General features: G+C 59.2%; 1 protein-coding gene across 2 annotated transcripts; it reads left to right on the forward strand.

Annotated features, from left to right (window-relative positions):
• On the forward strand, positions 1-22,907 carry RCC2 (regulator of chromosome condensation 2). Of its 2 annotated transcripts, XM_081306484.1 has the most exons (13): positions 1-177; positions 1,170-1,456; positions 6,955-7,048; positions 8,655-8,798; positions 10,942-11,073; positions 11,404-11,492; positions 12,655-12,769; positions 15,146-15,312; positions 17,209-17,389; positions 17,600-17,705; positions 18,468-18,540; positions 19,930-20,007; positions 20,626-22,907. In XM_081306484.1, exons 2-13 carry the CDS (start codon positions 1,178-1,180, stop codon positions 20,728-20,730), a joined length of 1,563 nt encoding a protein of 520 aa, XP_081162610.1. In that variant the 5' UTR covers positions 1-177; positions 1,170-1,177; the 3' UTR covers positions 20,731-22,907. The 2 variants fall into 2 exon arrangements, with proteins under 2 accessions (XP_081162610.1, XP_081162611.1); XM_081306485.1 differs by lacking the exons at positions 1-177; positions 1,170-1,456 and adding an exon at positions 1,733-2,176.
• Positions 22,908-24,183: the final 1,276 nt, after the last annotated feature.

The raw sequence follows: 24,183 nt of genomic DNA on the forward strand, positions 1-24,183 counted from the left end.
TTTGTGTTGTAGCATTTGTTCTGGAAGCTCGTATTTACATTTTAAGTGTATCTGGTGAGTGGGCTGGAGCCCTCGTCTGGGCCGGAAAAAAAAAAAAAAAAAAAGAAGAAGCCCTCCGGTCCGTCTTTTAGTTGGTCTTCTTCCTTTTTCTCTTCGGTTTCACATCACTCCAACCAGGTAGGGGCTGAAAATCGACAGCTATCAGTTTGCGGGGTCTGGGAAAGTTTTTTTTTTCCCCCTTCTGATTTTTTCTTTTCTTTTTTTTTTTTTGAACAGAGAAAAGGTAAAAAAAAAAAAAGCAAAAAAAAAAAAAACGGGGGAAGGGGGGTGGGGGGATTGAATGAATAAGAAGGGGAAGGAAGGCGGATCCACGTGGTTTAATCGGAGACAGACAGAGATCCCATTGTTCAAAATCAATAAAAAAAAAAAAAAAAAGCAGCAAAAGCAGACCGGGCGAGCGCGCAGGGCGCCGGGGGCCGGCGGCGAGCGGGCCGGGGAGGCCGGCCGCCACACGGCCGGCAAAGTTGGCCCCATTAAAGTTTTATTTTCTGTGTGAGCAGGTGTTTGGGACTGGGGGCCAGTTAATTCCGAATACTCCCTTCGCGGGGCAGCCCACCCCAAGGGACCCGGTTAATCGAGAGCCCGAGGTCCGGACGCCCGGGCTGGGGCGGATTTGGGGTCTCGGGCCGGCGGGAAGGGGAAAGCTTTGCATTACACCGAGTGGGTTTGGGGAGGGGGCACGGGGACAAAAGCAGCAGGTTGGGTGGCCGGGGAAGAGGGGGCTTCTTCGCCGCCGGGGGTGCCAGGGCATCTTTAAAGTGTCCCGAAGCCTTGCGCAATGAAAATCCAGCGGATGGGGGACCCTTTCCCCTCCCCTGTACTTTTCTGGGTCGGGGTGCAATTGCAATGCTTCGTGGACAAGCCTGCCTGGGGTGGGCCGGGGTCGCCCAGCTTCCCCGGAGCCCACCACATGCGGGATTCCCCGGAGGAGCCGGCCTGGCCGGGAGGGGCGCGATTTCCTCTCGCGGCGCACCCCTCCGCCCACCCCGCGGCCGCCACTTTGGGGAGGGCAGGGGAGGAAGTGGAGGCCGGGTGGCTCGTCTCCTCCCCTCCCCCCGCGCAGTTTATAACCCGTCCATTGTGCGCCGCTGCCCCGTGTCTCCCTCCAGCCGCGACCATGCCCAGGAAGAAGGCGGCGGCGGCCTGGGAGGAGCCGAGCTCGGGCAACGGCACGGCCCGCGCGGCGCCCAGGAAGCGCGGCGGCCCGGCGGGCAGGAAGCGCGAGCGGCCCGAGCGCTGCAGCAGCAGCAGTGGCGGCGGCAGCAGCGGCGACGAAGACGGCCTGGAGCTCGACGGGGCCCCCGGCGGTGGCAAGCGCGCGGCGCGGCCGGCGGCGGGCAAGGCGGGCGGCGCAGCGGTCGTCATCACCGAGCCCGAGCACACCAAGGAGCGCGTCGTGAGTGGGCCCGCGGGCGGGCGGGGGCGCGGGCCAGGCGTCGCGGCGCTGGCGGGCGCAGGCCGTGGGCTGAATCATCGCCGCCGCCGCCGCGCAACAAAAGGGCAGGCGGGAGGGCTGCGGCCTACGGACCCCACGGCCGCGCGGGCCGTTGGCCATTGGGGCGCGCGCCCGGGCCGCGGGGAGGGGCGGCCGAGCCCGCGCCCGCCGCCCGCGCGGGGGTCACGCCCCGCCCCCGGCGCCGCGCGGGCTCTCTCTCCCGCCCCTCCCCCGCCCGGAGCCGGGACTTGGGCAACTTCGTTGGGACCGGGACGGCGGCATGGGCTCCCGGGCTCCCGAGTTCAGCCCCCGTCCCCGAGCCCGCTCGTGGACCCGGGCGCGGCGGGGAGGGCGGCTGGCGCCCTGCGGGGAGCGGTGGTTCGCGCCGGGGCTTTGAGGTTCCCGCCGCCTCGGCTCCGGCGCCCCGGGGGGGCGGGGCCTGCCGGCCGCCGCGCATGCCCATTTCGGCCTTGCGCGGTCCACGAGCGGAGAAGGCGGGGCGGCTGGCGCCGGCGGGTGTGAAGACGCATGCGCAGAGTCCCTCCCGGGCAGTGCTCGCCCCCCACCCCCCACCCCGGGGGTGCGGGGGGAGAGGGGCTTGAGCTTTGTTTGCGGCTGGTGGTCCCTGCTGCTGGCCCCGGGCTCCGTGGTCGCCCCCAGTCAAGAAGCACCTCTCATGAGGTGAGTGGGCTTCGCTTCTCCCAGTGGCAGCCCTGGCCTACCCATCTTAGGTCCCTGCATGGCTGCAGAGCCGAGCCCGCGTGCTATCCCCAGTAGAACTTTTGTAAGTTTGCTGCAAGATTTCTTTTTTGGGAGGGGATCTGCATCCTCTCCACATTCTCAGATGACCACAGGAAAGAGTAGGACCTTCCTTTTTGGACTGGGAGTCTTAATACTCTTCAGAGGACCCTTACTCTCACAGGTGCTTTTTCCATAGGGCAGGTGAGGGCTAAGGAGAGGATGGAGTGCTTCCCCAGCTCAGGCAGGGTAGGCAGTAGTGCACTTTCTACACCCATCTAAGGTAAGATGAAAGGGCAGGACAGTAGGTGTCCAAAGGACGGCACCCTTAACCCTGCAACTTGAATGTGTGAAAGCGCTTTGTTACTGCTGTCCCAGTGGAAGGGTTAAGGCTGGGTTGTGTTTGAGAGCCTGGGTCTGGCTCACACCAGGGTGGTATAGTTATCAAGAAAGGGACCCAGGAACTACTTTCCTTTGACAGATCTAATGCAGACACTGCCCCCCATCACAGTGTGTTAGGACAAACTCAGAAGCAAGGCCCAGCAGTCAATCCAGTTTGGATTCCTGTTTGTGTACGTAGATAAGTCATATGTAAGTATGCATAGAAGCAGGAATTCAAAAGATACATTTCTCTTTAGTCCATTCCCTTAAAAAAAAGGGGGAGATTGTTGAGCAGATTCTTTTGGGTTGGTCAGCATCGCCTAGGCTCAGAGAATCCAGGAAGACGAAGACTTCAACAAATGATGCTCTTTTACACCTTTTGGAAAACACACCTCGAGTCTCCATTTGCGTTTCCGATGGCATCTATTGAGTTCTGCTCAGGGTCAGCGCTGGGCTCCTATGGCTCCATTCTGTTCCCACAGGCCTAGGCTAGCACCCTGCTTCTTGTTCTTCTGCCCAGTGTCCCTGGCCTTTCTGTTAGGCAGTTCTGGGGACCTGTCTGCTGCCAGGATCACCGCAGTCCCTGCCTCACTTCCCTGCTCTGCTGCGTGGAGGGGCTGGCGGGACCTGGCGGGACCTGCTGTCTCTGCCTCACCTCCGGGCGCAGAGGACGGCTTGGGAAAGATGGGTTCCGAGTTCAGACTGCTCAGGTGCAGAGTTGCCTTCCATGAAGGATGGGTAGTTTTACAAACATTCTTACGATTTCAGTCCTGGAAAATGCCCTGTGAGGGCCAGGGGCTTTAGTTTGTCACATGAGCATTTTGTTCCCCGAGGGTCGTTTCAACCTGATTATCATGAGCCATGTAGACAGCTGAGTCCTGTGGAACAGATGAGTGGCGAAGGTGTCCACGTCTTCCTACTTTTTCCAGTTTTGGGTTGCTAAGGTTTTGTGGACCCTGAGACAAATCTGCCTGGTCTGGAAGGTCTGAATAAATACCTGAAAGCTGAACTTGAAGTGTTTTAGTTGATATTCATTGTTGGTGGCCTTCCTCCCTTCAAGAACGCCAGCCTTCTAGGTGGATGGGTGTGATTAAAAGGTAGATTCAGCCTTGCCAATGGGCCTCCTGCACGTGGGCAGGATGTGCCAGAAATTGCTTTGGATCAGAAATCCCATTTTGTTGATTGAAGAGGCTCTGTGCTTGACCAGTCGTCAGGAAGTAGCTCATCCTGGGGGGACACCAGCAGTGTCCACCAAGTTTATCTGAGCTGCCAGGTGTGGCCCGTCAGAGTGGCCTGGGTATAACCCAGGGGCACAGCCTTTCTGACTGACCTGCTCTCTTCCCTTCTGACCCTTCCTTCCTTCTCTCCTTCCTATGTTCACGAGGCTCCCACCTGCTAAGCATGTGCTGTACTGAGCCCCCCGCCCCAGCCCTCCTGATTTGGCATCTGCCTGCTCCTCTGGTCTCTTGGGTAGCGCCAGCAGGCACCCGGGTCTTTATCCCACATGGTAGGCTCTTTTGAGTCCAGAACCTGGAGTGACCTTGACTGTGATTTAAGGCTGTTTTGATTAACGTTTCTTATTTAAAATGTTTTTTTTTTTTTTTTCATACAAGGTGGAGGGAAGAGTTAACTTATAGAGAGAAGGTGACGGGCTTGTAACAAGTAATAGTGTAGCCCATAGGGAAGGCAGTCCCTGTACCTGGGCTGTGAGGACCTAGGCCTGGGAGCCTGGCTGGCAGTTCCCGCCCTCTTCGGGAAGCTACCACTGCCACCGGGGTAGACTTGCTTTCTCACAAACATCTTTTATCGGAAAGGCTGGGGTTTTGCGTAAGTGCTAAGCTGGCTTGAAGGGCTTCACTAGCCCTTGACTAAGTGTCCAGGTCACTTGGGAAGTCCCCTTCTGCCCCGAGCAATGGCAGCAGGTTCTGGCCACCTGCTCACAGCTTAAGCCCTCTGGTCTGACAGAGCAGAGTGTCCTGGGGTGGCCACAGCACTGAAGTCTGGCCCTGGTGACTGCGTCTCAGTGTTGGGTGGTTCGACCTCTGGTGCATGCTGAGCGTGGTGCCCGTGAACCTCTGCCTGCCTGCAGTGGGGGGCATCCTGGCACCCTCCTCCCGGCCGTCTCTAGGGCCTCATCCCCTCCTGGGTCCTGCCTGCTGCCTTGAAGAGTAGTAGAGAATGAATCAGAGACTTAGGCAGTGAACCCAGGGCCTCTCCTATGGCACCTAGACAGAACCGCGGACTGCAGGCCTGAAGAACCTCCAGCCGCCAGCTGCACCTGTCTTTAGACAAAGGAGGGAGGTTCCAGGGGAAACTAGGCTTCCACTTGGGTAACCTGAGACTGGTGACTGGCGGGTGACCAGCCTCTGCCTCTGCCTCTACCACAGGGCGATTCTGAATAATTGAGAGGACAGGCTGCTCCATTCCTGCTCAGCCCCCTGCTGTGCTGGCTGGGGATGGTCTATAGATGGCGCTTTCCTCCTGTCACAATTGTGACTGAGCACGTGGGGCCCATCCTGTGGGGATGGATACCTGTGACACCAGGTTCCTTAAGAAATAGAATTCAGCCTGTAATCCCAGCGGCTCAGGAGGCTGAGGCAGGAGGATCAAAGCCAGCCTCAGCAACAGTGGGGCTAAGCAACTCAGTGACACCCTATCTCTAAATAAATACAAAAAATAGGGCTGGGATGTGGCTCAGTGGCCAAGTGCCCCTGAGTCACTCCCCAGTCCCCCGACCCCCCTCCCCCCAAAAAAGGAGTGAACTCCTCGTGGAGACGTAACCTTTGAAGATGTGTGGGGTGCGCTGCCGGGACCTCCATCCTGGAGGTCTCTGAGTGGAGCGGGATGACTGGGCTCTGGAGCTGCCTGTTCTGCCCCAGGCCTTCCTGTGTCGGCTGTGAAAACCGAGGGCTCTCCTCCTGGTGTGCGGGACAGCTGGTGTGCAGAGTTGGGGGGCTGCGTGGACCAAGCACGCTGTGCAGGGCTGAGTCTTTGACTCCAGTCTTTCTCCTGTGCTGGGAGTGGAACCCGGGTCGTGTGTGTGCTGGGCAAGTGCTCTGCCACTGAGCGAACCCGGCTTCACCCTGAGTCCCCTTCCTCAGCCCTTTTTATTGTTTTGAGACAAGAGTCTCACTAAGTTGCCGAGGCTGGCTTTGAACTTGCGATCTTCCCGTCTCAGCCTCCTGAGTTGGTGGGATTATAGGTGTGTGCCACCATGTCCGGTTCAATCCCCTCCAATTTTATTCAGTAAAAGGTACCATAACCCCGCTTTTTTTTTTTGGTACCAGGGGTTAAACTCAGGGCCTTTACCACTGAGCCACATCCCCAGCCCTTTTTATTTTTCATTTTGAGACAGGGTCTCACTAAATAGCTTAGGGCCTTGTTAAGTTGCTGAGGCTGGCTTTGAACTTGGCGGTCCTTGTGCCTCAGCCTCCTGAGTTTCTGGGATCATAGGTGTGCGCTATCACGTCCAACTCGAATCACTTTTAAGGGTGCATTTTGACATTTAAGAGACAAAAGTGCTGGGGGTGTTACGAGTGTGGCCCAGAATTGGGCCGTGACCTTTGGGCACCTTTTCTCTTTGGTGGTGCTGGGGTTGAACCCAGGACCTTGCCACCTTTCTTTGCTGAAGCTGGTGGAGGTGAGAATTGAGGTGACTAGTAGGAGGTGACTGTCTGTCCAAGACCCCCTGAGCAGGGCCCTGCCTCAGGCAGCAGAGAGGGAGCCTTTAAAGCCACCTGTGTCAGACCCTGCTGCCACTACTAACGCTGCGTCCTCCCTTGCCTTACTCTCCTGGAGAAGTTGAAGGCTTATCCCCAACGTCCCCAGCTCATCCCCAGTGTTCCCAGCTCAAAGTCCCCATGAAAAAGCTCCTGGCGTGGAGGACAGCAGACAGGGATGGCGGTGTGGTGAACATGTGGAGGTGGCATGGGAACAGTGCCTCAGGCCCTGAGGACCACAGGGCTTCTGTGGGGGAGTGCAGACGTGGTCCCCAGGATGTGCGAGTCGTGATTCCCTGGTGTGACCTGTGGCCCTCCCGGTGCAAATCTCTCTCTCTACACCATTTTGCAGAGTGGAGGTGGGGAACACCATCTGGCTGAGTGTTTTGCAAAAGCTATTTAAAAACAAGGCCAGGCAGAGCCAGCGAGTGGCCATGGGGGGTCTGGGGTGACGCACCTTGGAGTGTGGGGGTGCGGGGTGACAGGTAGAGCTGGGACCTCGAGCCCCTGTGTGAAAGGGCCAACACAGAAATGCTGCTTTGTTTCCAGCTGTGGCTGGGCAGCCTCGGGGGGCTAGAAGCATCCGTAACCAGCTAATTTTTTCCTTCTTTCTGTCTCTAGAAACTTGAAGGGTCTAAGTGCAAAGGGCAGCTTCTGATTTTTGGGGCAACCAACTGGGACTTGATTGGTCGAAAAGAAGTGCCTAAGCAACAAGGTATGAGAAGTGGTGCCTCAGATGGCTTGTGCCTCCTGGGTGTAGTAGATGTCCAGCGGTCCACTGCGGGGCAGTTCTGGGGACTGTGAAAAGGCTGGATGGGGCCGGGACGTCCAGGTGTTGGTTGAGTGTCAGGTGCTGAGACGTCAGGCGCTCAATCCACAGTGCTCTGCCAGCTGCCAGCCTGTTGCGAGAACTGGGTTGACAGAAACAACAGTCGCTGGAGAGGGGAACAGAGAAGTCCCAAGAAGTAAATATTTGGTCCCCAGTTGACTTTAGAAAATTGGCGTCCAGCCAGGCCCGGTGATGCACACCTGTGATCCCAGCGACCTGGGAGGCTGAGGCAAGAGGATCACAAGTTTGAGGCCAGCTTGGGCTATTTAGCCAGATTCTGTTGGGGACGTGGCCCTGTGGTAGAGTGCTCCTGGGTTCCATGTGCAGTGCCCCAGGAGCAGGCTGGCAGGGTGCCGTGCTTTATGGCTTCTTGGTCTCATTTGGAAAGGTGCCCACGGTGCTTCCCCACATCGCTTTGCCCATAAACAAATATTTGCACATTGACACACCCTATTGCCAAAACACTGGGGCGTTAGAGGCTGTCTTGTCCCATGAGGGTGGCAGGAATCCCAGCAGCGCTCGCAGGTAGCAGCGCATCTCTCAGGGCAATGCCTGGCTCTCAGCACCACAGCCCGTGTCCCCAGAAACCCCAGGTCTGTGACACCTAGCCCGGTGCTGGCAGCTCCTTTGCCGGTCTTGCTTTTTGCTGAGTGGCCCCTGTTAGGACCTTAGAGGACACAGACGAGTCTGACCCTGACCCTGACCCAGCAGTGTCCTTTGAAGTGCTCTCGGGCTCCGGACAACACGGCCTCGTCCCATCCTTAACGGGGTGGTGGGATCTTGAGGGCGACGCTCCCCCCACCCCATCTCCTGCTAGTGACGTGCCTGGCACCGAGAGGCCTCGGGCTGCTACCGCAGCAGGAGTGGAGGGCTGGCTGCGCTGCGTGCTGGGGTGCAGCTTGGGCGCCCCCTGAGCCAGTGGTGGGGTGGGGGCTCCCAGAGACAGGACAGGTCGGGGTGGGAAAGGGCGTTGTGGGGGAGTTAGTGCGTGGGCAGAAGCCGGGGTCCTGAATGGGTTTAGGTGCTGAGGTGCCTGAGACATGATGAAGCGCGGGGTGGCGGCGTGGGGACATGTGGGGCCACAGCTCTGAAGGGGAGAGCGGGAGGACCAGGCTGCCTCAGCGGGGAGGCGGCCCCTGGTGCTCCCCCGTGGCGGGCAGGCTGCAGGCAGGCCAGCCCGGCCCTGGGAGGGCAGGATCCAGCTCCAAGGCACCAGCCCGAGGTGGGCTCAGTCACAGCGGCCTGTGGTCTGCGTTTGCAGGTGTCAGGGTCAGTGGGGGCAGGTGGGGTGACAGGAGGGCCACACCGGCTCCCAGGCAGTTTGATTCTGGGGCCCTTGGCTACTACAGAGACTCCAGGTGCCCATGTTGTCCTCACGTGGCCTCCTTTGTCAGGCCAGTGCAGCGCCCTTGGAGCGCCTGGTGGCTCCTGCTGTGTGCAGGGCTCCCTCCCGGCCGCAGGCCTGTGACCAGCCTTCTCCTTCTCTTTGCAGCTGCTTACCGCAATCTTGGTCAGAATTTGTGGGGACCCCACAGGTATGGGTGCCTGTCTGGGGTACGGGTGCGAACGGTGGTTTCGGGGTCGTGTGCCGCCCACAGCCTCCTCATCACCACGGAAGGGAAGCTGTGGAGTTGGGGTGAGTACCGTGCGTGGCGGGCGCGGGCCACTTGCTCCCGGTCACGGGCCTGTCCCTTCCCGAGGCCCGCTCCTCTCTGCAGCCTCCCTGAACCCCATGACCCCTCGCCCCAGTCGCCGTCTGGTGGCCCCGTTCCTGGAGCCCTGAACTCTGGACTGAAGCCAGCTGAGGCCTGTGTCAGGCGTGCTGTCCCTCAGCCCGCCGTGTGGCACAGGGCCTGTGTCCTCACGCTTGGAGTGCCACTGGAGCTGGTCACAAGACACTGCGTCTGGCTCTGGCTTGCGCACATCTTGGGCTGGGGCTCCTCGCCTCTTCTGAGGATGTCCTGATGGTTGTCCCTGTGTTGGTGCCCTGGGCCCTCGGGCTGCCCTGTCGCCCTCCTCCCACTGCCTGTCCCCCTGGGCTGCCTCTCCTTCCAGATCCTTAGTGAAGTGGTCACCAAGGCTACTTCGGCCCCTGAGCCCTTCCAGCTCCTGGGCTCTGCTGCCAGCTGGCTGTGTTGGCGTCCCCACCCTTTGCTCTGGCCCCGTGGCCACTCGTAGTCCGTGTAATGCGTTTTTATTTTATTTTGGTGTTTGAACCGGTGTTTTTTTTTTTTTTTTTTTTCCCATGAGCTGCTGAACCAAAGTCCAAATATGTTAACATCTGTCGTCTCCCTGCTCTGGGCTAATTTTGTGATTCTGTTGGAAAAAAAACTAACAAGTGTCTGGCCCAGATTTATCCTTCACAGGCTCTTGATGGCATGCCGACATTTGCCCCGATTTTGGTTTCTCCCTGGCGTGGGGCGTGTCCCCTGCCTCGTCGTCCGTCCTGCTTCATGCCCTGACACTGGGCTCAGGCTTTCATGTCAGTGTTCCCGACTTAAAATAGCCCCTCCTGCTCCCCTTGCTGAGCGACACTTAGGCTGTGGTTCCAGAAGCGTCTCTGTGCTGACCCTGTGGGCAGGAGCACCACGTCAGCATCCCGTCTGATGAGTCCCAGCTCAAGGGCGAGTGGCCTGGGTTGGGCAGCAGTGCCAGGGGACGTGCTGGCGATGCCCCGTGTCTACTCACTGGTGGTCACTTGAACTGGAGGGCTGCAGTACAGTGGCCATAAGCACTGGCCCCCAGGGGAGGGTCATCCCCGCCACCCTTGGGCCTTGTGTGCGTGCGCGGCAGAGCCCATTGTGTGGCTGCTGTGCCGCTCCTGCCTGGGCACTGGTCCTCAAGCCGCCTCTCTTCTGCTGGGGCGTGTGGGGAGGGTCTCCTTCCTGAATCCACCCCTCCTGCCCCTCGGTAGTCCTCCGACTTTTCAGCCCTTCTAAGCCTCCCGTCTCCCCAGGGCGAGGCGAGGCGAGGAGAGGCGTGTGGTTCTTTGGTGGCCACTGGGCAGGGCCGACTTGCGTCTAGCTCTCCCTGAGGCCCACCTGTGTCCATCTTGGGGTGCAAGTGGTTTTCCCAGAGGCCTGTGCACTGCCATGGTCCCCTCAGGCCTGTGTGAGTGCAGGGGCCGTGCCGTGGCCAAGGCCGCGGGAGCAGTGTGGGGTGGCTTCGATGGCAGGAGGGCATGTGTGTGCAGCAGGCCTTTCCCTTGGCACCAGGGCTGATCCACGGACTTGAGGTCCTGTGAGGGGTGGTCTTGGGGGCAGCTGGGAAAAGTGCAGGAATGATGGGCCCAAACCAGATGATCCAAGGTCGATCCCCAGACGCTGGGGCGGTGCCCCTTGGAGCCGGTGTCAGCGTGGTCACTGTTGAACTCTGTCCTAAAGAGAATGACAGGGCATCAGTGCCTCGCAGACCAGGGCTCGTGTGGCCAGAGTGTGCCTGTGGGTGGCCCCGGGCTGCATGGAGCCCTTCTCTCATTTTCTGGGGTACCAGAGAATTGACGGTGTGCACTGAGTGGGTCCTTGTCACCGTGGCAGAAAGGGGGACCTAAGGGCTGGGGACGGTGCAGCAGGTACCTGCAGCTGGCCACCACTAGAGGACGGCTTCAGGGGTGGCACCAGGGTCTCACCCTGGTCTCAGAAGCTGCCGCTTTCTCTCCTGGCTGTTGGCTGTGGGTCGGAGGCTCCCTCTGGGTGCATGGTGGGTCCCGGGGAACTGTGGGGCACCTCTGCAGTGCTGCCTGCCACCCCGCTCCCCCCCTAACCAGCTGTGATCTGCAGGTCGAAATGAGAAGGGGCAGCTGGGCCATGGCGACACCAAGAGAGTCGAGGCCCCCAGACTCATCGAGTCCCTCAGCCACGAGGCCATCGTATCGGCTGCGTGTGGGCGCAACCATACCCTGGCCTTGACGGGTAAGTGGCCCAGTGGGTCACCTTGGGGGTTGGGTGGAGTTGCTGCCGTGACTTGGCCTCTGGGTGCTGAGAGCCCCGGTGCTGGGTGGCTTTTGGGGCAGGGAGCCCATCTGAGACTGGGACTGGTGGCATGGCCTTTCTAAACTGCACCCCCAGCTTTTGATGCCAAGTGGGGTTCGCGCTGGCCTCCTGCCCCAAGCTCTTTTGGACACTGTTTCACATTCTGCCTGGAAATGAGCTGTTTGTATTATTTTGATGCCTTTGATTCCAAATCTAGTTTAAAACATTCAGCGTTACTTTCCCTTTTGTGATGTTTTTCTCTCTTTGCAGAAACGGGCTCCGTGTTTGCTTTTGGAGAGAACAAAATGGGGCAGCTGGGGCTAGGCAACCAGACGGACGCTGTCCCCAGCCCCGCGCAGGTATGTGGGGTGGCTTCACAGGCGGGAGTGTTTTAAACGGGTTCAGCCTGTGGTCAGGTCAACGCGCGTCTTGAAAGCCCTTTTCCTTGCAAAGGAAACCAGTGTCAAGACCGTGCGTTGAGTCTGTTCTGTGCTAAAGAAATCCAGATGTCCTATGGATGGAAGTTTGTCTTCATCTGCAAATGCTTTTGTTTTGACCTTGAGTGCAGTCACCTGCCAGCTGCTCAGAACGCAGTTTCTCTTTGCTAAGACACCTAAGATCAAGTTGGAGGGGTGGGATTCCTACCTGAGAAATGAAGCAGGATGCCGGCCACCAGTCTGCCCTCAGTGGTGGAGGTGGGACCCGGCTTTCCTGATCTTGGACAGGAGCGAGCTCGCTGCAGCCTGGGGGTTTGAAGTACTCCTGTCTTGCTCGCCACAGCTCTGAAGCACAGTCGCACGGTGGCAGAGTGGGTCAGGGCTGGCGTGACAAGGTCTGAGATCTGGTTCCCTCGGCCTCTGTCTCCTGTGCGGGGTGGCAGGTCTGCGTCTTCCTGCCCTCTGTTCCCTTCCTGTCCCGGCCCTTCCAGCCTGACTGGCAGCAGCAAGTGTTTCGATGTCCTCATTGGTTTTCAAATCCCAGGTTAAGTGACAGCCATCACTACCGGTTTCTGAACCATCTTAACCTCTATTTATGCCTCTAGTGAAGACTCAGTAATCAGTGGCTTGAGGAGCAAATGAGAATTTTTTAAGTGGTTCTTTTTAAAAGAGTTTGTTTGTTATTTTTAAAGTTGGAGCTGATCCTGGAGTTGGTGGCTCCAGTGAGGCTTGGAGGTGACAGGGCAAGGTGTGCTCTCTGACCTTGTTCTCCTGTTTGTGGATTTTGGGATTCGTCAAGCAGCAGGATGTGTGAGGCACGCTGCTGGGCGCTTTCGGGGTGCAGATTCCCAGAATTTGAGTCCTGCTTCTGTGGCTACTCTCTGGGGGTGGGGTGGGGGTGTTTCTTACCCAGATTCCAGTCTTTGCGTTTTCCCTGTGCTCTGGGCTTTGGCCTTCAGAATGGGGGAGTCATTAACTCTCCTTGAAGCCTGGTAATCTTGTGTCACAGCCTCATGCAGAGAGGGAGAGACTTTTTATCAGTCTTTTGAAAAATGCCTGAAAGTCTACTGTCTTTTCTTTTCAGATAATGTACAACGGCCAGCCAATTACCAAAATGGCCTGCGGGGCTGAATTCAGCATGATAATGGACTGCAAAGGAAACCTCTATTCCTTTGGGTGCCCTGAGTACGGCCAGCTGGGTATGGAAGTGTGTTTTTAAAAGCTCTGTAATCTAACTGTATATTTAGAACCAGAAGCCAGTGGGGGCCGCACACATGTGTTAGGAACGTGGTGATTGATCTCAGATAATAGCTTCTCCCACTAAGTGGGCCTGGCGGAGTGGGGAGCCTGCCGCTCGCAGGGTTCCAGCGGTTTGCCTCCGTGAAGTCGGGGTGCAGCCTGACGAAAGATGCTGTTTTCTGATTTGAAGATCCATCCATTTATGCAAGAATCTCAAAAGTTGTAGAAAAAGGAAAAGAGATAGATACTTTTCTCTGGTTTTTCACACGAGGGGCTCCTGCAGTGTGAGATGGGCCATGTTCCAGTTGTGTGCCCACGGAGCAGGGAGCTTCCCGCTCCACCCTTGGCAGGATGTGCTTGTTCAAAAGCTGGTCACTCCTACAGGTCTCAGGAGGTGTGGGAACCCTCCCTTCCAATGTCGCCAGCTCTCCATTCTCTCTTCCCTGGAGGGTGCTTTCCCGGGTGCCTCCTGCCCCCTCCCAGGAGCTGGAACAGGCGGCGGGCGCCCCCTGCTGGCCCCTGGGCTGCCTGCACCTGGTGCAGCACCCTCCGAAGCAGAGAGCAGGTGGAGAGGCGTGAAATAGAAGGCAGAGCGCTGTGTTGGCCTTAGACTTCAGGGGACGGTGACTCTGAAACTAAATATAGCTCCAGTCAGAAGTGCGTGAGAAGGAACAGCCCCCCGTGCCCAGCCGGTGCAGGTTGCGGTTCTGTTGGGGGAGCGTTGCCATGGCCACCCTCTCGTGCTGCACCCAGCCCCGGGCTCACGCGGAAGTGCGCATCTGCTTCCTGCTACGTGGGCCGCTCCCCTGCTGCCTTGGTTTCGCGGGGTGGCGAAGGCAGAGCAGTTGCTGTGTACGGGCCCCACTTAGGACGGAGCTGCTTGGTTTGCACCCAGAGCATCTTGTCTTCTCAGCCGAGCAGCTTGCTTCTCAGCATCCACCATCTCGCCCAATCCGGACGGGTCCCTTTAGAGAGTCGCGTGGCAGCCTCAGGTCTGTCACCAGCAGGCGCTCCCTGGGTCGAGCTATAGGCGCTGCATTTCCCCACCACAGGCCATCGCCTCTCTGGAGGTCCGCGTGGCCTGGAGGGGTTGCTGGCCTGTCCCTGGGAAAGGCAGGGTGTGCTGCTCCTTCAAAGGAGGTGGGGGGAACAGCAATTTGAAGGTGCTTCCCCGCCCTCTGTGACCGCCTGGCTCAGTACCAGCACTGTGAGGGCAGGTGGCGTGGCCCTGTCTCCTGGACGGAGACCCCTCAGCAGGGTGCAGGCGGGGTGGGAGCTGCTGCGCAGTGTCCGCACGGGGCCCAGGGGCGCTTTGCCACTGGATGTTGCCACTGAGCGACATCCCTAGCTTTTTTTTTTTTTTTTCTTTCTTTCTTAATATTTTAAAGTTCTTGGTTCGGGTTGTAGATGGACATTTTTATTTTTGATGTGGTGCTGAGGATCGAACCCAGGGCCTCACACGTGCTAGGCAAGCTCTGAGCCACAACCCCATCCCCCTGGCATATTTCATGTTGTTTTGAGACAGGGTCTTGCTGATTTGCCTGGGCTGGCCTTGAACTTAGGATCCTCCTGCCTCAGCCTCCTGTCACTGGCTTATAGGTGTGCGCCACTGCGCCTGGCACTAGTGTTTAGGATGCCGTTCCTTTTGGTGAGAGGCAGTGGCCTTGGCCACGCTCCTCCAACATCAGGACCTGGACACCCCCTACCCGCTTCCCCTGTCCCGCAGGAAGTGTCTGAGCAGTTGTCTAAGAGCTGCACATCCTGAAGTGTCCACCCTGCACCATAATGGCTTCACATCCGTCTGAGCCACAAAACGGGCAGACTTCTAAGTGGACAGGCACGTTGCAGGGGCAAGAGATGGGCAGTGTGTCAGGGACCCGCTCCTGTCGCACTACCTGCTAACCAGAAGCTGGTCTTAGAACAGTGCAGTCACCCACCTGGACACTGTGGTGCTCATTTTGACTGTGTGTCAAGGTGCTTCAGACAGCGGCGAAGGCTGCATGTGCAACAAGCATGTCACAGGGCCATCACCGTGGGCTGACACGAGAGCGCTGTAGCCGACAGGCCGACGGCCAAGTGTGGGCTCAGAGTCAGTTTAACGCTGGCTCCTCCCCTCAGGACTGCGTGGCAGCCAGGCTCCTGCTAGCGGTGCTGCTGTCAGCTCGTCCCTGCGGCCACTCCCTCGGATCTAGTCCCCACCCACCGGCTGTGGCTCCCGCTGGAGGACCTGCTGGGCCGGGGCTGGGGACAGGGGACCTGTGGTAGTGAATGAGCTCAGCACCGGTCCCCTGCCTCCTGTGTGTGCTGCTCCTGACAACAGGCTCTGGTCACCACAGGACACAACTCGGACGGGAAGTTCATTGCCCGGGCTCAGCGGATAGAGTACGACTGTGAGCTGGTGCCCCGGAGGGTGGCCATCTTCATCGAGAAGACGAAGGACGGGCAGATCTTGCCTGTCCCAAATGTGGTGGTGCGTGATGTGGCCTGTGGCGCCAACCACACGGTGAGTGGGGCTGGTTTTCCTGTTTCCTGAGCTTCGTGCTGGTGCAGAGGGTCATCCATGCTCTGGCCAGGACCGGGTCCAGGTGGACGCCCTGCCTTCCCTGAGGGGCCTGGCCAAGCTCCTGTCCCTGCCTCCATTAGCCTCTGCAGGCTGCCACCTGAAGGGGCTCGACACAGGTGGACAGGGACACCACCCTCCCGCAGGGCGTGTCTGAGCTGCAGATTGAGCCTCAGTCGGGGCCTCCTTAGGGCAGCTGTTTCCTTGGAGGTTCGCTCACAGACAGATGCAGGGTGGCGCTCTGCATCAGTTTCCTGTTTGTGGCACTAGGGGGTGGCATCTTGAGGGCTCCACCACTGAGCCACCTCTCCGGCCCCCCCCCCTTTTTTTTTTAAGGATTTAGATCCTTTTTTTTCAATATCTGTATTTTGTTTCTTTATTTTTATGTGGTGTTGAGGATTGAACCCAGGGCCTCATATGTTCAAGGCAAATCCCCTGCCACTGAGCCATAGCCACATCCCCAGTCCCTCCAGCCCCCCCCTTTTTTTTTTTACACTTTTTTTTTTTTTTTTTTTTTTTTTTTAGAGAGAGAGAGGGGGACAGAGAGAGAGAGAATTTTTAATATTTATTTTTTAGTTTTTGGTGGACACAACATCTTTGTATGTGGTGCTGAGGATCGAACCCGGGCCGCACGCATGCCAGGCGAGCGCGCTACCGCTTGAGCCACATCCCCAGCCCAAGCCCTTTTAATTTAATTTTTAGTTTTTTATTTTGGTTACTGGGAATTGAACCCAGGGGTGCTATACCATTGGGCAACATTTACAGCAAACATCGCCCCCCCTTTTTATTGAAACAGGGTCTTAGTAAGTTGCTTAGGGCTTCACTAAATTGCTGAGGCTGGCCTGGAACTTGTGATCTTCCTGCCTCAGCCTCCTGAATTGCTGGGGCTGCAGATGTGCCCTGGCCTGTGCATGTGTCTGGGTCCACTTCCTTCCCTCAGGATGCTCTTCCCCATGGTAGGACATGGATTAGGTTAGGATCTGACAAGGAGGTGGTTTAGTTTTTGGAGATCCAGAAACTGAGGTTCTATTTTGTATAGTGTAGTCTGGGAAACGAGGTTAGATTTTGTTAAAAAGAGTTTTTTGTTGTTGTTACTGAGGATTGGAACCCAGGGGTGCTTAACCACTGGGCCACATCCTCAGGGCTCCCCCTCCCCCCAATTTTTAGAGACAGGGTCTCGCTGAGTGCTGCTTAGGGCCTTGCTAAGTAGCTGAGGCTGGCTTTGAACTCCTGATCCTCTTGCTTCAGCCTCCCAAGCTGCTGGGAATATAGGCATGCGCCACCACACCCATCTGTTAAACTTGACCTAAAAGGCTCTTATCTGTTGTTTACTTAGAGTTTATCGTGCTGGGCTGGGCAGTGGACCAGGCCTTGGCACCCTGGGCAGGCGCCGCTCCCAGAGCACGCCCCAGCCCTGTGCTGCTGAGCAGGAAAGGAGAGATGCCATACAGTGGTGATTGCTTCCGTCACCAGGGCCCAGGTGCAGGGAGCGCAAGGATGGTCCAGGACAGGCAGCCTTCCCTCCTGCTCTTCCTGCAGCATAGCTGTTATTTTAAAAGGAAATGGGATGTGCTGGCCTGTGGTCTGCAGACGGAGCCTTCTTGCTTCTGATGAGGGGAGATCTGCAATAAAAATAGGGTCCCTGGCAGAGCAGGTTGGCCTGAGCCCGCGTGCCGCCCCTGGCCTGCTCTAGGTGCCACCTCCCTGTGGCTGCAGGCAGGTGTGGATGGTCCCTCTGCCCTTTGCTGTAACTGCTGCTGCAGGCTCTCCTACAGACATGGTGACCCCGTCACCTCCTGGGAAGGCCTGGTGGCTCAGCCCGTGTCCCTCTCCTTGCAGCTGGTTTTGGACTCCCAGAAGCGTGTCTTCTCCTGGGGCTTCGGTGGCTATGGCCGGCTGGGCCACGCGGAGCAGAAGGACGAGATGGTGCCGCGCCTGGTGAAGCTCTTCGACTTCCCGGGGCGAGGGGCCTCCCAGATCTACGCTGGCTACACCTGCTCCTTTGCCGTCAGCGAAGTGGGTTAGTGGTATCCTCGCGCCTGTCCCTAGGGTGGCGGTGTCCAGAGCCGGGTTTGGTTTTCCCCTCCTTGTAGATCACTGCTCCTGTGGGCACCATGTAGCCACTGTCCTGTGCTGAGACCCGCACTTCACTCTGTCCCCGGTGTGGTCTGGCGGGCTGCATCGGCTCCTGAGACACTTGCTCATGGTGACATCTTTTGTCTGCCTCCAGGTGGCCTGTTTTTCTGGGGGGCCACCAACACCTCCCGTGAGTCCACCATGTACCCGAAAGCAGTGCAGGATCTCTGTGGCTGGAGGATCCGGAGCCTGGCGTGTGGGTAGGTGGCAGTGTCTCACGCACGTGTCACATGTTCCTTCCCTCCCCAGGGTATCTGACACAGCCTGTGGGTGCCTGCTGACCGTCGGTCACCCTGTGCAGGCATGAGGTACAGTGAGGGCTTGGGATGCCAGGACAGATGTCCCCTTTGTTGTCTTCACGGGAAGAAAAGTCACTTTAAAGGTTTTTGTTCTGAAGAAGCACAGGAGAGGTTGTTGCGCTCTCTGTGGGAAAGGGCAGTTCAGTTCTCAACCCCCGGGAAGGGGAACCGCCCTTAGGTGGGGTTCTTGTGCTCCCAGACCCGGCCGTCCTCTTCCTGGCTGGACTGTTGGTGGGCGGGTGGTGTGTGGATAGGGGCCGTGTGGACTGGTCTGTGGGTACAGACCCCCCCAGGGGTTCCCGTGGGTGGAGGTCTGTCCCTTGGGAGTGGGCCACCACCTCATCCCACTGTGGCCTCCTCTGCCCAGGGTGTGCTTCCCACCTTCCTCTGAGCCCCCACACCCAGTCAGAGTGGGCCACAAGGCCCCCCGACTTTGGCTCCTGGCCCTGTGAGGGGCTCGGGGCCTTGCTGAGGCACAGTGTCCTGTGCAGGGTGATCTCTGGGCTCAGGAGGAGCCCTCTGCTCCCTGGTGTGCAGCGCGGGGTGGGCAGGGCACCGGGCGAGGCCCCGACGTTGATGCTGGCCCCCTGCCCAGTTGGGACGCGGCGGAGGGTGGGTGGTGGCGGCGGAGGGTGGGTGGTGACGGCGGCTGCCTTTTTGCAGGAAGAGCAGCATCATCGTGGCAGCGGACGAGAGCACCATCAGCTGGGGCCCATCGCCCACCTTCGGGGAACTGGTGAGTCGGCGCCCCGGGGAGAGGTGGCCCCCAGGCCGGGCGAGCACCCCCTGCACGGGGGCAGAGAACGTAGGTGCGGTGGTCTCCCGAGACCTCTGGGTCCCGCTAAGCTTCAGAGACCGTTCCGTGCCGATGAGGCTGTGAGTGGCTGTGGTCCCCGCGCGGCGTGGAGGCAGAGGGTCAGGGCACCTCCCTGCGGCGGAAGGTTTACGTCCACAGGAGGACGAGCCTCTGGGTCTGGTCTAGCTTGGCCGTGTGCATGGTCCAGAGGGCAGTGTGCCCTCAGCCTGCCGTGGAGGCGATTTAGGGACACTTATTGTGTTCCTGCTTATAATCTCTGTGGCTGGAATGAGGTCAGAACAAGTGGCCCTCGGTTTCCCCTGCCCTGGCTTTTCCCCGTCCCCTGGCCTTGCTCTGAGGCCCTGCTGCTTGGCGAACTCTCTGCTGCAGGTTCTTGGTTGCGCTCATGCTGTGGGCGGTGGCCTGAGGCTGGGCTGCTGCAGGCGGGTCTTGCCGTGCTCGCTGGGCCTTCGCGGTTCGTCTTGGTTCATCTCCCCATTTCCTGCTGGCGTGGGGTGGAGACGGTCAGGAGGGTCCCTTGCACAGCCTCTGGGATGGCTGGCCTTGCTGCTCCTGCGCTTCGGGGATCCACATGGGGTGGGCGGAACATGGGGAGCAAGCCACCAAGAGCCGCCTGCTTTCTTGTGACTGGTCTGAGGCAACAGGAGGGTTTCTTGAGGCCCATCAGGAATAGTTGTTTTCCCTCTAAACATGAGTATTAAAGTTGGGGAGCAAGGAGGGGGCTTTTGGGGGAAACCTCTAGGGTTGATGGCTCGCGGCTCCCGGAGCCTTACATGTGGGGAGGTGTGAGCCAGGGCCTGGGGGCCAGAGGTCCTGCCTCACCCTGCAGCCCTGTCCCAGCTGCGCCCAGGGCTCTGCCTGTGGCCCAGCTCCAGCACGGCCCTCCACGGGCTCTTCCACGCCTGGCTGGCTGGGCCCCTGGGGCGCTGGAGTCCTCCCTGGCAACGGCGTCTGACTTTACCCCGTCTGTTCCATGCTGGTCACTCGGCTGTCTGGCGCAGGCCACCAGCTGTGGTCCTGACAGCTGCAGTTCCCATCTCCCCCTCCCTCGGGTTTCATCTGCTGTTGCCACATGAGGCTCCCGGAAGGTCCCCTCCTCCCGTGGGCCCAGGTCAGGATCTAACATCCTGGGCTTCCTCCAGGGCTAGTCGCCGGCCCCGTGGACCTGAGGGGCCCTCCTCGCCCATGCTGAGAGTGGCCGGGGTACTGGCTCTGGGCTGGTGGGGTGCAGATGGCCGTGGCGCTCCCCTTTCTGGAGTGTGCCGCGTGGGTCCCTGTGGTGAGCATCTCCTCTACTTGCGTCTCCAGGGCTACGGGGACCATAAGCCCAAGTCTTCCACTGCGGCCCAAGAGGTGAGGACTCTGGACGGCATCTTCTCAGAACAGGTGAGCTCAGGAGGACGGTGCCAGGTGAGCCTGCTGTGCCCCTGGGTCTGCGGCATGCTGAGCGACGGCTCCCTGGCCAGGTGTCCTGCCCTCACTCTGGCACGTCTGACGGCTTGTGGCCGTTGGCAGGAGAGAAGTGCAGAAGAATGCTGGCCAGAAGGCCGGCGGCTGGCCTTTTCCTTGTGATAGGCATACATTCAGCCACGTGACTCTGTCCCCAGGATGGGTGTGTGGCTCAGGCGACAGGCGCTGCTAGGCCAGGGTGGTGGGCAGATGGCAGCGCCAGGCCCGGCCTGTGGAGAGACACGGTGGGCGTGTGCCTCGCTCATGGTGGCATCGTGATCCAGGGAGGCGGGTGGAACAGGGAGCTGGGTCTCCGTGTCCCTGCCAGTCCCTGCCAGCAGGGCTCAGCGGGCCTCCTTCCATCTGGGCCTCCCCTGGCAGGCTGGAGGCTCTGGCTGGGAGGGTACAGCGGCCCCCCCTGCAGGGATGCTGTCTTCAGGGTAGGAGGGGGTCCTCCCCATGCTGACCTCCTGGGCAGCCCACACACCAACGTGCTGCTGTCCCTCGCCCTGTGCGTGTCTGCCCTGGCACAGCCAACCTGGTTTGTCCCCGCAGGTAGCCATGGGCTATTCACACTCCCTGGTGATCGCACGGGACGAGAGCGAGACCGAGAAGGAGAAGCTGAAGCGGCTCCCGGAGTACAACCCGCGCACGCTCTGAGGCGCCACGGCCCGTGGCAGCCGTCACTCCACCTGCACTGGGACGGGAAGTCGGACGAGGAATCAAAAGCAAAGTTGACCGAAGGTGCATTTTTGTTAGACTCCCCGAGGTTCCGTTTTCTACGTGATTCAGCGTTAACTACCTTTTCCTGTTTGCTTTCCAAAGTGTTTTTTTCTCCCTTCGATGTTTAATTAAAATATTTGCTCATAGTTGACCTACCATTCCTACAAGAGAGGCAGAAACTTGAGCAATCTAGGTTTTTTAAGTTGTATTTCTTGTCCCTCCTAAACACAGCTCAGGCCCCCACTCCAGCTGTCCTTAGCCTTGTGATCCGCGGGGGCGCTGCCTGGGACAGGCAGCGCCACTTATTTACTCAGACAAAAACGTCCCTCCTGGGAACCAGCAGCATCTAGACCAAGCCATCCCGGAGACGGGCCACCTCCCTCCAAACCATGCTCTCGTGCTTTGGATGCATCCGGGTCACTTGCCTGCTTTTTTTGCGCAGACCGGCTCAGGCCAGTGTGTGTGCCCCTCTGCTGCTTGTAGCCACAGCCTCACTGCAGAATCTGCCACCCCCACCCTCCCGGCGGGGGCCTCGGGGTCTGTGTTTAGCCATTTGTACCTACTCTAGCTGTTTAAAAAAAGAAAAAGTCCAAATGCAAATCAGGTGATCGTGGAACCGCGGGGACGTGGGGGGCAGAGGTGGGGACCGGCTGTGTTTGTTGAAGGGTCCAGCCTCATGGCTCCCGGGGGAGCCCAGGCCTGGTGTCACTAGCGCTCACCAATCAGAAGTCCTCAGCCAGAGCCGGCAGGGGAAGAGCGCTCTCCGGTCCCTGCAGAGGAAGAGTGGCCGCGCGGCGTCGCCCGCGGCCTCGCACTCCGGCCCTGTCCTGGCTGCGCCCTGCCCAGGACGGGCCGGCCGGTTCCCAGACGCGGTTCTTCGGTTCCCCGCGCTCTTCAGTCACAGTTGCTTGGCTCTGGTACCAAATAGTCGGATTCCTGAAGAAGCACTTGCCCTGAGGGTCAGCCCAGGTGCCGGGACTGCCGCCCGCCTCCCCGTCAAGTGCCCTCTGCCGAGCCCGTCCCTGGTGGTGACTGCGGCGGGAGTTCCGAGGTGCCTTCCTGGACCCCTCCTCTCACTGGGACCCAAGCGAGGCGACAGCTCTGGCTGGCTCTTGGTTTCCAGAGGGTCTGGACTGGTTTGGGTGCTTTAAATAGATTTTTAGTCAGTGGTGCTCATGGGGCGAGGGGATGGAGGGGGGCCCGGAGCTGGCCGCAGCCTTTGTTTTTGCTTCTTCTGTTGTCACCACTTGTCATCGTCTCGATGTTAAAATGCCAAAAATGATCTAGTTGTCGTTGATCTTCTTCCTGTCCTCCTACCCCAGTCGCTCCAGAAGTGACTTCTGCTCTTGTTGGGCATGTAAAATGTCTGTCCCAGCCAGTCCTGTGGCCTCATGGGACATAAGCTTGTGTCGAAGACACGGGTCTGAGTTCACGCTCGTCCCTGCTGATCTGTGCTGGCCTGAGGTCCAGGGGACGGGCTCTGCTGACTGGCCTGATGTGTCCAAGTCACCCCCAGACGCCTTCCACTTGAGCCCTCTGTGCGTGGACCTAATCATTTCCCTGGACAGGTCTCTTTCCTGGTGTGTGGCTTGGGCATCTGTGCTCCTTGTACCCTGGAGGTCTTCCCCGAGTTGTGTGGTCACCAAGAGGGACAAGGACACAGTAGGCTGGGAGCTGCCCTGTGCTGAGCTGGGCTCAGATCTTCAGGAACAAATCTAAAATCAGCAGCCCACCACCCTGTCCAGGGCCCCTTGCTGGGAGCCGGGCAGGAAAGGGGCCTTGCCGGGGAGGATGGTCCTGTGCCCTCTTGCACCCCTTCTCCTGATGTAGAATTGTCACATGAATTTCCTGGAGGGGACACCCCTTAGAGCAGGAGTTGGGGGCATCCTGCATGTCCAGAAGAGGGTGTAGAGTGGCCTGGGTGGGGACGCGCTTTGTGCTCCGTGGTCCTGAGAGCTTCCAGCGTCTCCTGTCGGGAAGGAGGGCTCTCGAGAAGGGACCAGAGGACCGCGTGGTTTGGTCGAAGGTGCCTGGTTTAGTGCTGTAACTGTCTTATTTTTTTTTATATATATATTTCTTGGAGTAAGCATTTTAAATAAACGGCGTCGTGTTGACTCCGGCTTGGCGTTGGCATTTCTTTTTCGGGCAGAGGTGCCGCTCCAGTCCCCCTCTCAGCTCCGCGTGTGCGGAACCCACCAGAGGCCGGGTCGGGAGGGGATGGGACGGTCCCTTGGGAGAGGTGGTTTATCTTGCTGGGATTGGATACGTGCTGCAGGCCGCGTGGCTGGCGTGTCCCTGGCACCTGGAGACGCGCAGACGGCCGCAGCTTGGTCTGGCACGCCTTCGCTGCGGGCACAGTTCTCGCAGTTGCAGAGTAGAGTCCCTTACTGTGACGTGGGCTTTCCAGCCATCTCGCCCAGCTGTGGGGTGACGAAAGTGTCTGGGCAAGGTGGAGGGGGCAGGCTGGGCGTGTGGGGTGGGCTAATGGGCAGGTGTGGGAGTGCCAGGGGCTCGTCGGGGACATGGCCTCACTGGACGCCAAGGAGCAGGTGTGTCCACCTCCCAGACTCCAGCCCGCAGCGACAGTGGCCATTGCCCCCTGGGGGGACCCAGGGCCAGGCCTGTGTTCCTCACCTCTGCCCTTCCCAGCTGCTCAGGGCCACGTGGGAAGGGACGCAAGCCACCCCTGGGCCGCGCTGGAACCAGTGAGCAGGGGCTGCCAGACACGGACCGTGTCGGCACCGTGATGCTTCCTGTGACCCACACCAAGAGTCCTGAGGTCCGGCCGTTACCTTCCCCCCCTTTCATAGAGGAAGGGGAGCTACGGAGACTGCACAGCCTCGGCCACGCTGGGGACCCTGTCAGCAGGCCCAGTGACACCCCTCCCCCCCACCAGGGAGGCTGGCCCAGCTGGCGTGGGGGGTGGAGGACAGGGCCTGGGGCTCCGGGCCACAGAGCTGGTGTCTTGCCACCCGCCAGGCCGGCAGCCTCACCCGTGCCCTCGCTGCTCCTTAGGGCCCTGGGGGGACATGCAGTTGGGGGGACTTCCTGGCCCTGTCCAGTACTGCCCTTGGCCTGGGGCCTGAGTACATTGGGAGGGTGGGGACCTAAGAGAGGGTCACTCAGGACCTTTGTCACTATAGAGTGACAGTGCTAGACCAACCTCAGGAGCTGCCTCACGTGTTCACTTGGCGCTCGAGCCCAGGGGGCTGGGGTGGGGGTAACAGTCCCACAGCACTGGGGACGGAACCCAGGGCCTCAGGCATGCCAGGCAGCTGCACCCCAGTTTCTCTTTAAATGTTTTAAAGGCAAAATGGAGGGCCAGGTGAGGCTCAGCGGTACAGCGCTTGCGCAGTGCTTGCCCAGAGTGCTCGATGCCCTGGGTTCCGC

This window comes from Spermophilus citellus, assembly GCF_964194105.1.
Source record: "Spermophilus citellus genome assembly, chromosome: 9".
NCBI classification, from domain to species: Eukaryota; Metazoa; Chordata; class Mammalia; order Rodentia; family Sciuridae; genus Spermophilus; species Spermophilus citellus.

Coding starts and splice junctions, on each gene's coding strand:
- RCC2 (XM_081306484.1), top strand. CDS start 1,178: ATGCCCAGGAAGAAGGCGGCGGCGGCCTGGGAGGAGCCGAGCTCGGGC. Junction 7,049..8,654: donor AGAAGTGCCTAAGCAACAAG/GTATGAGAAGTG, acceptor TTCTCTTTGCAG/CTGCTTACCGCAATCTTGGT. Junction 11,493..12,654: donor CTGTCCCCAGCCCCGCGCAG/GTATGTGGGGTG, acceptor TTTTCTTTTCAG/ATAATGTACAACGGCCAGCC.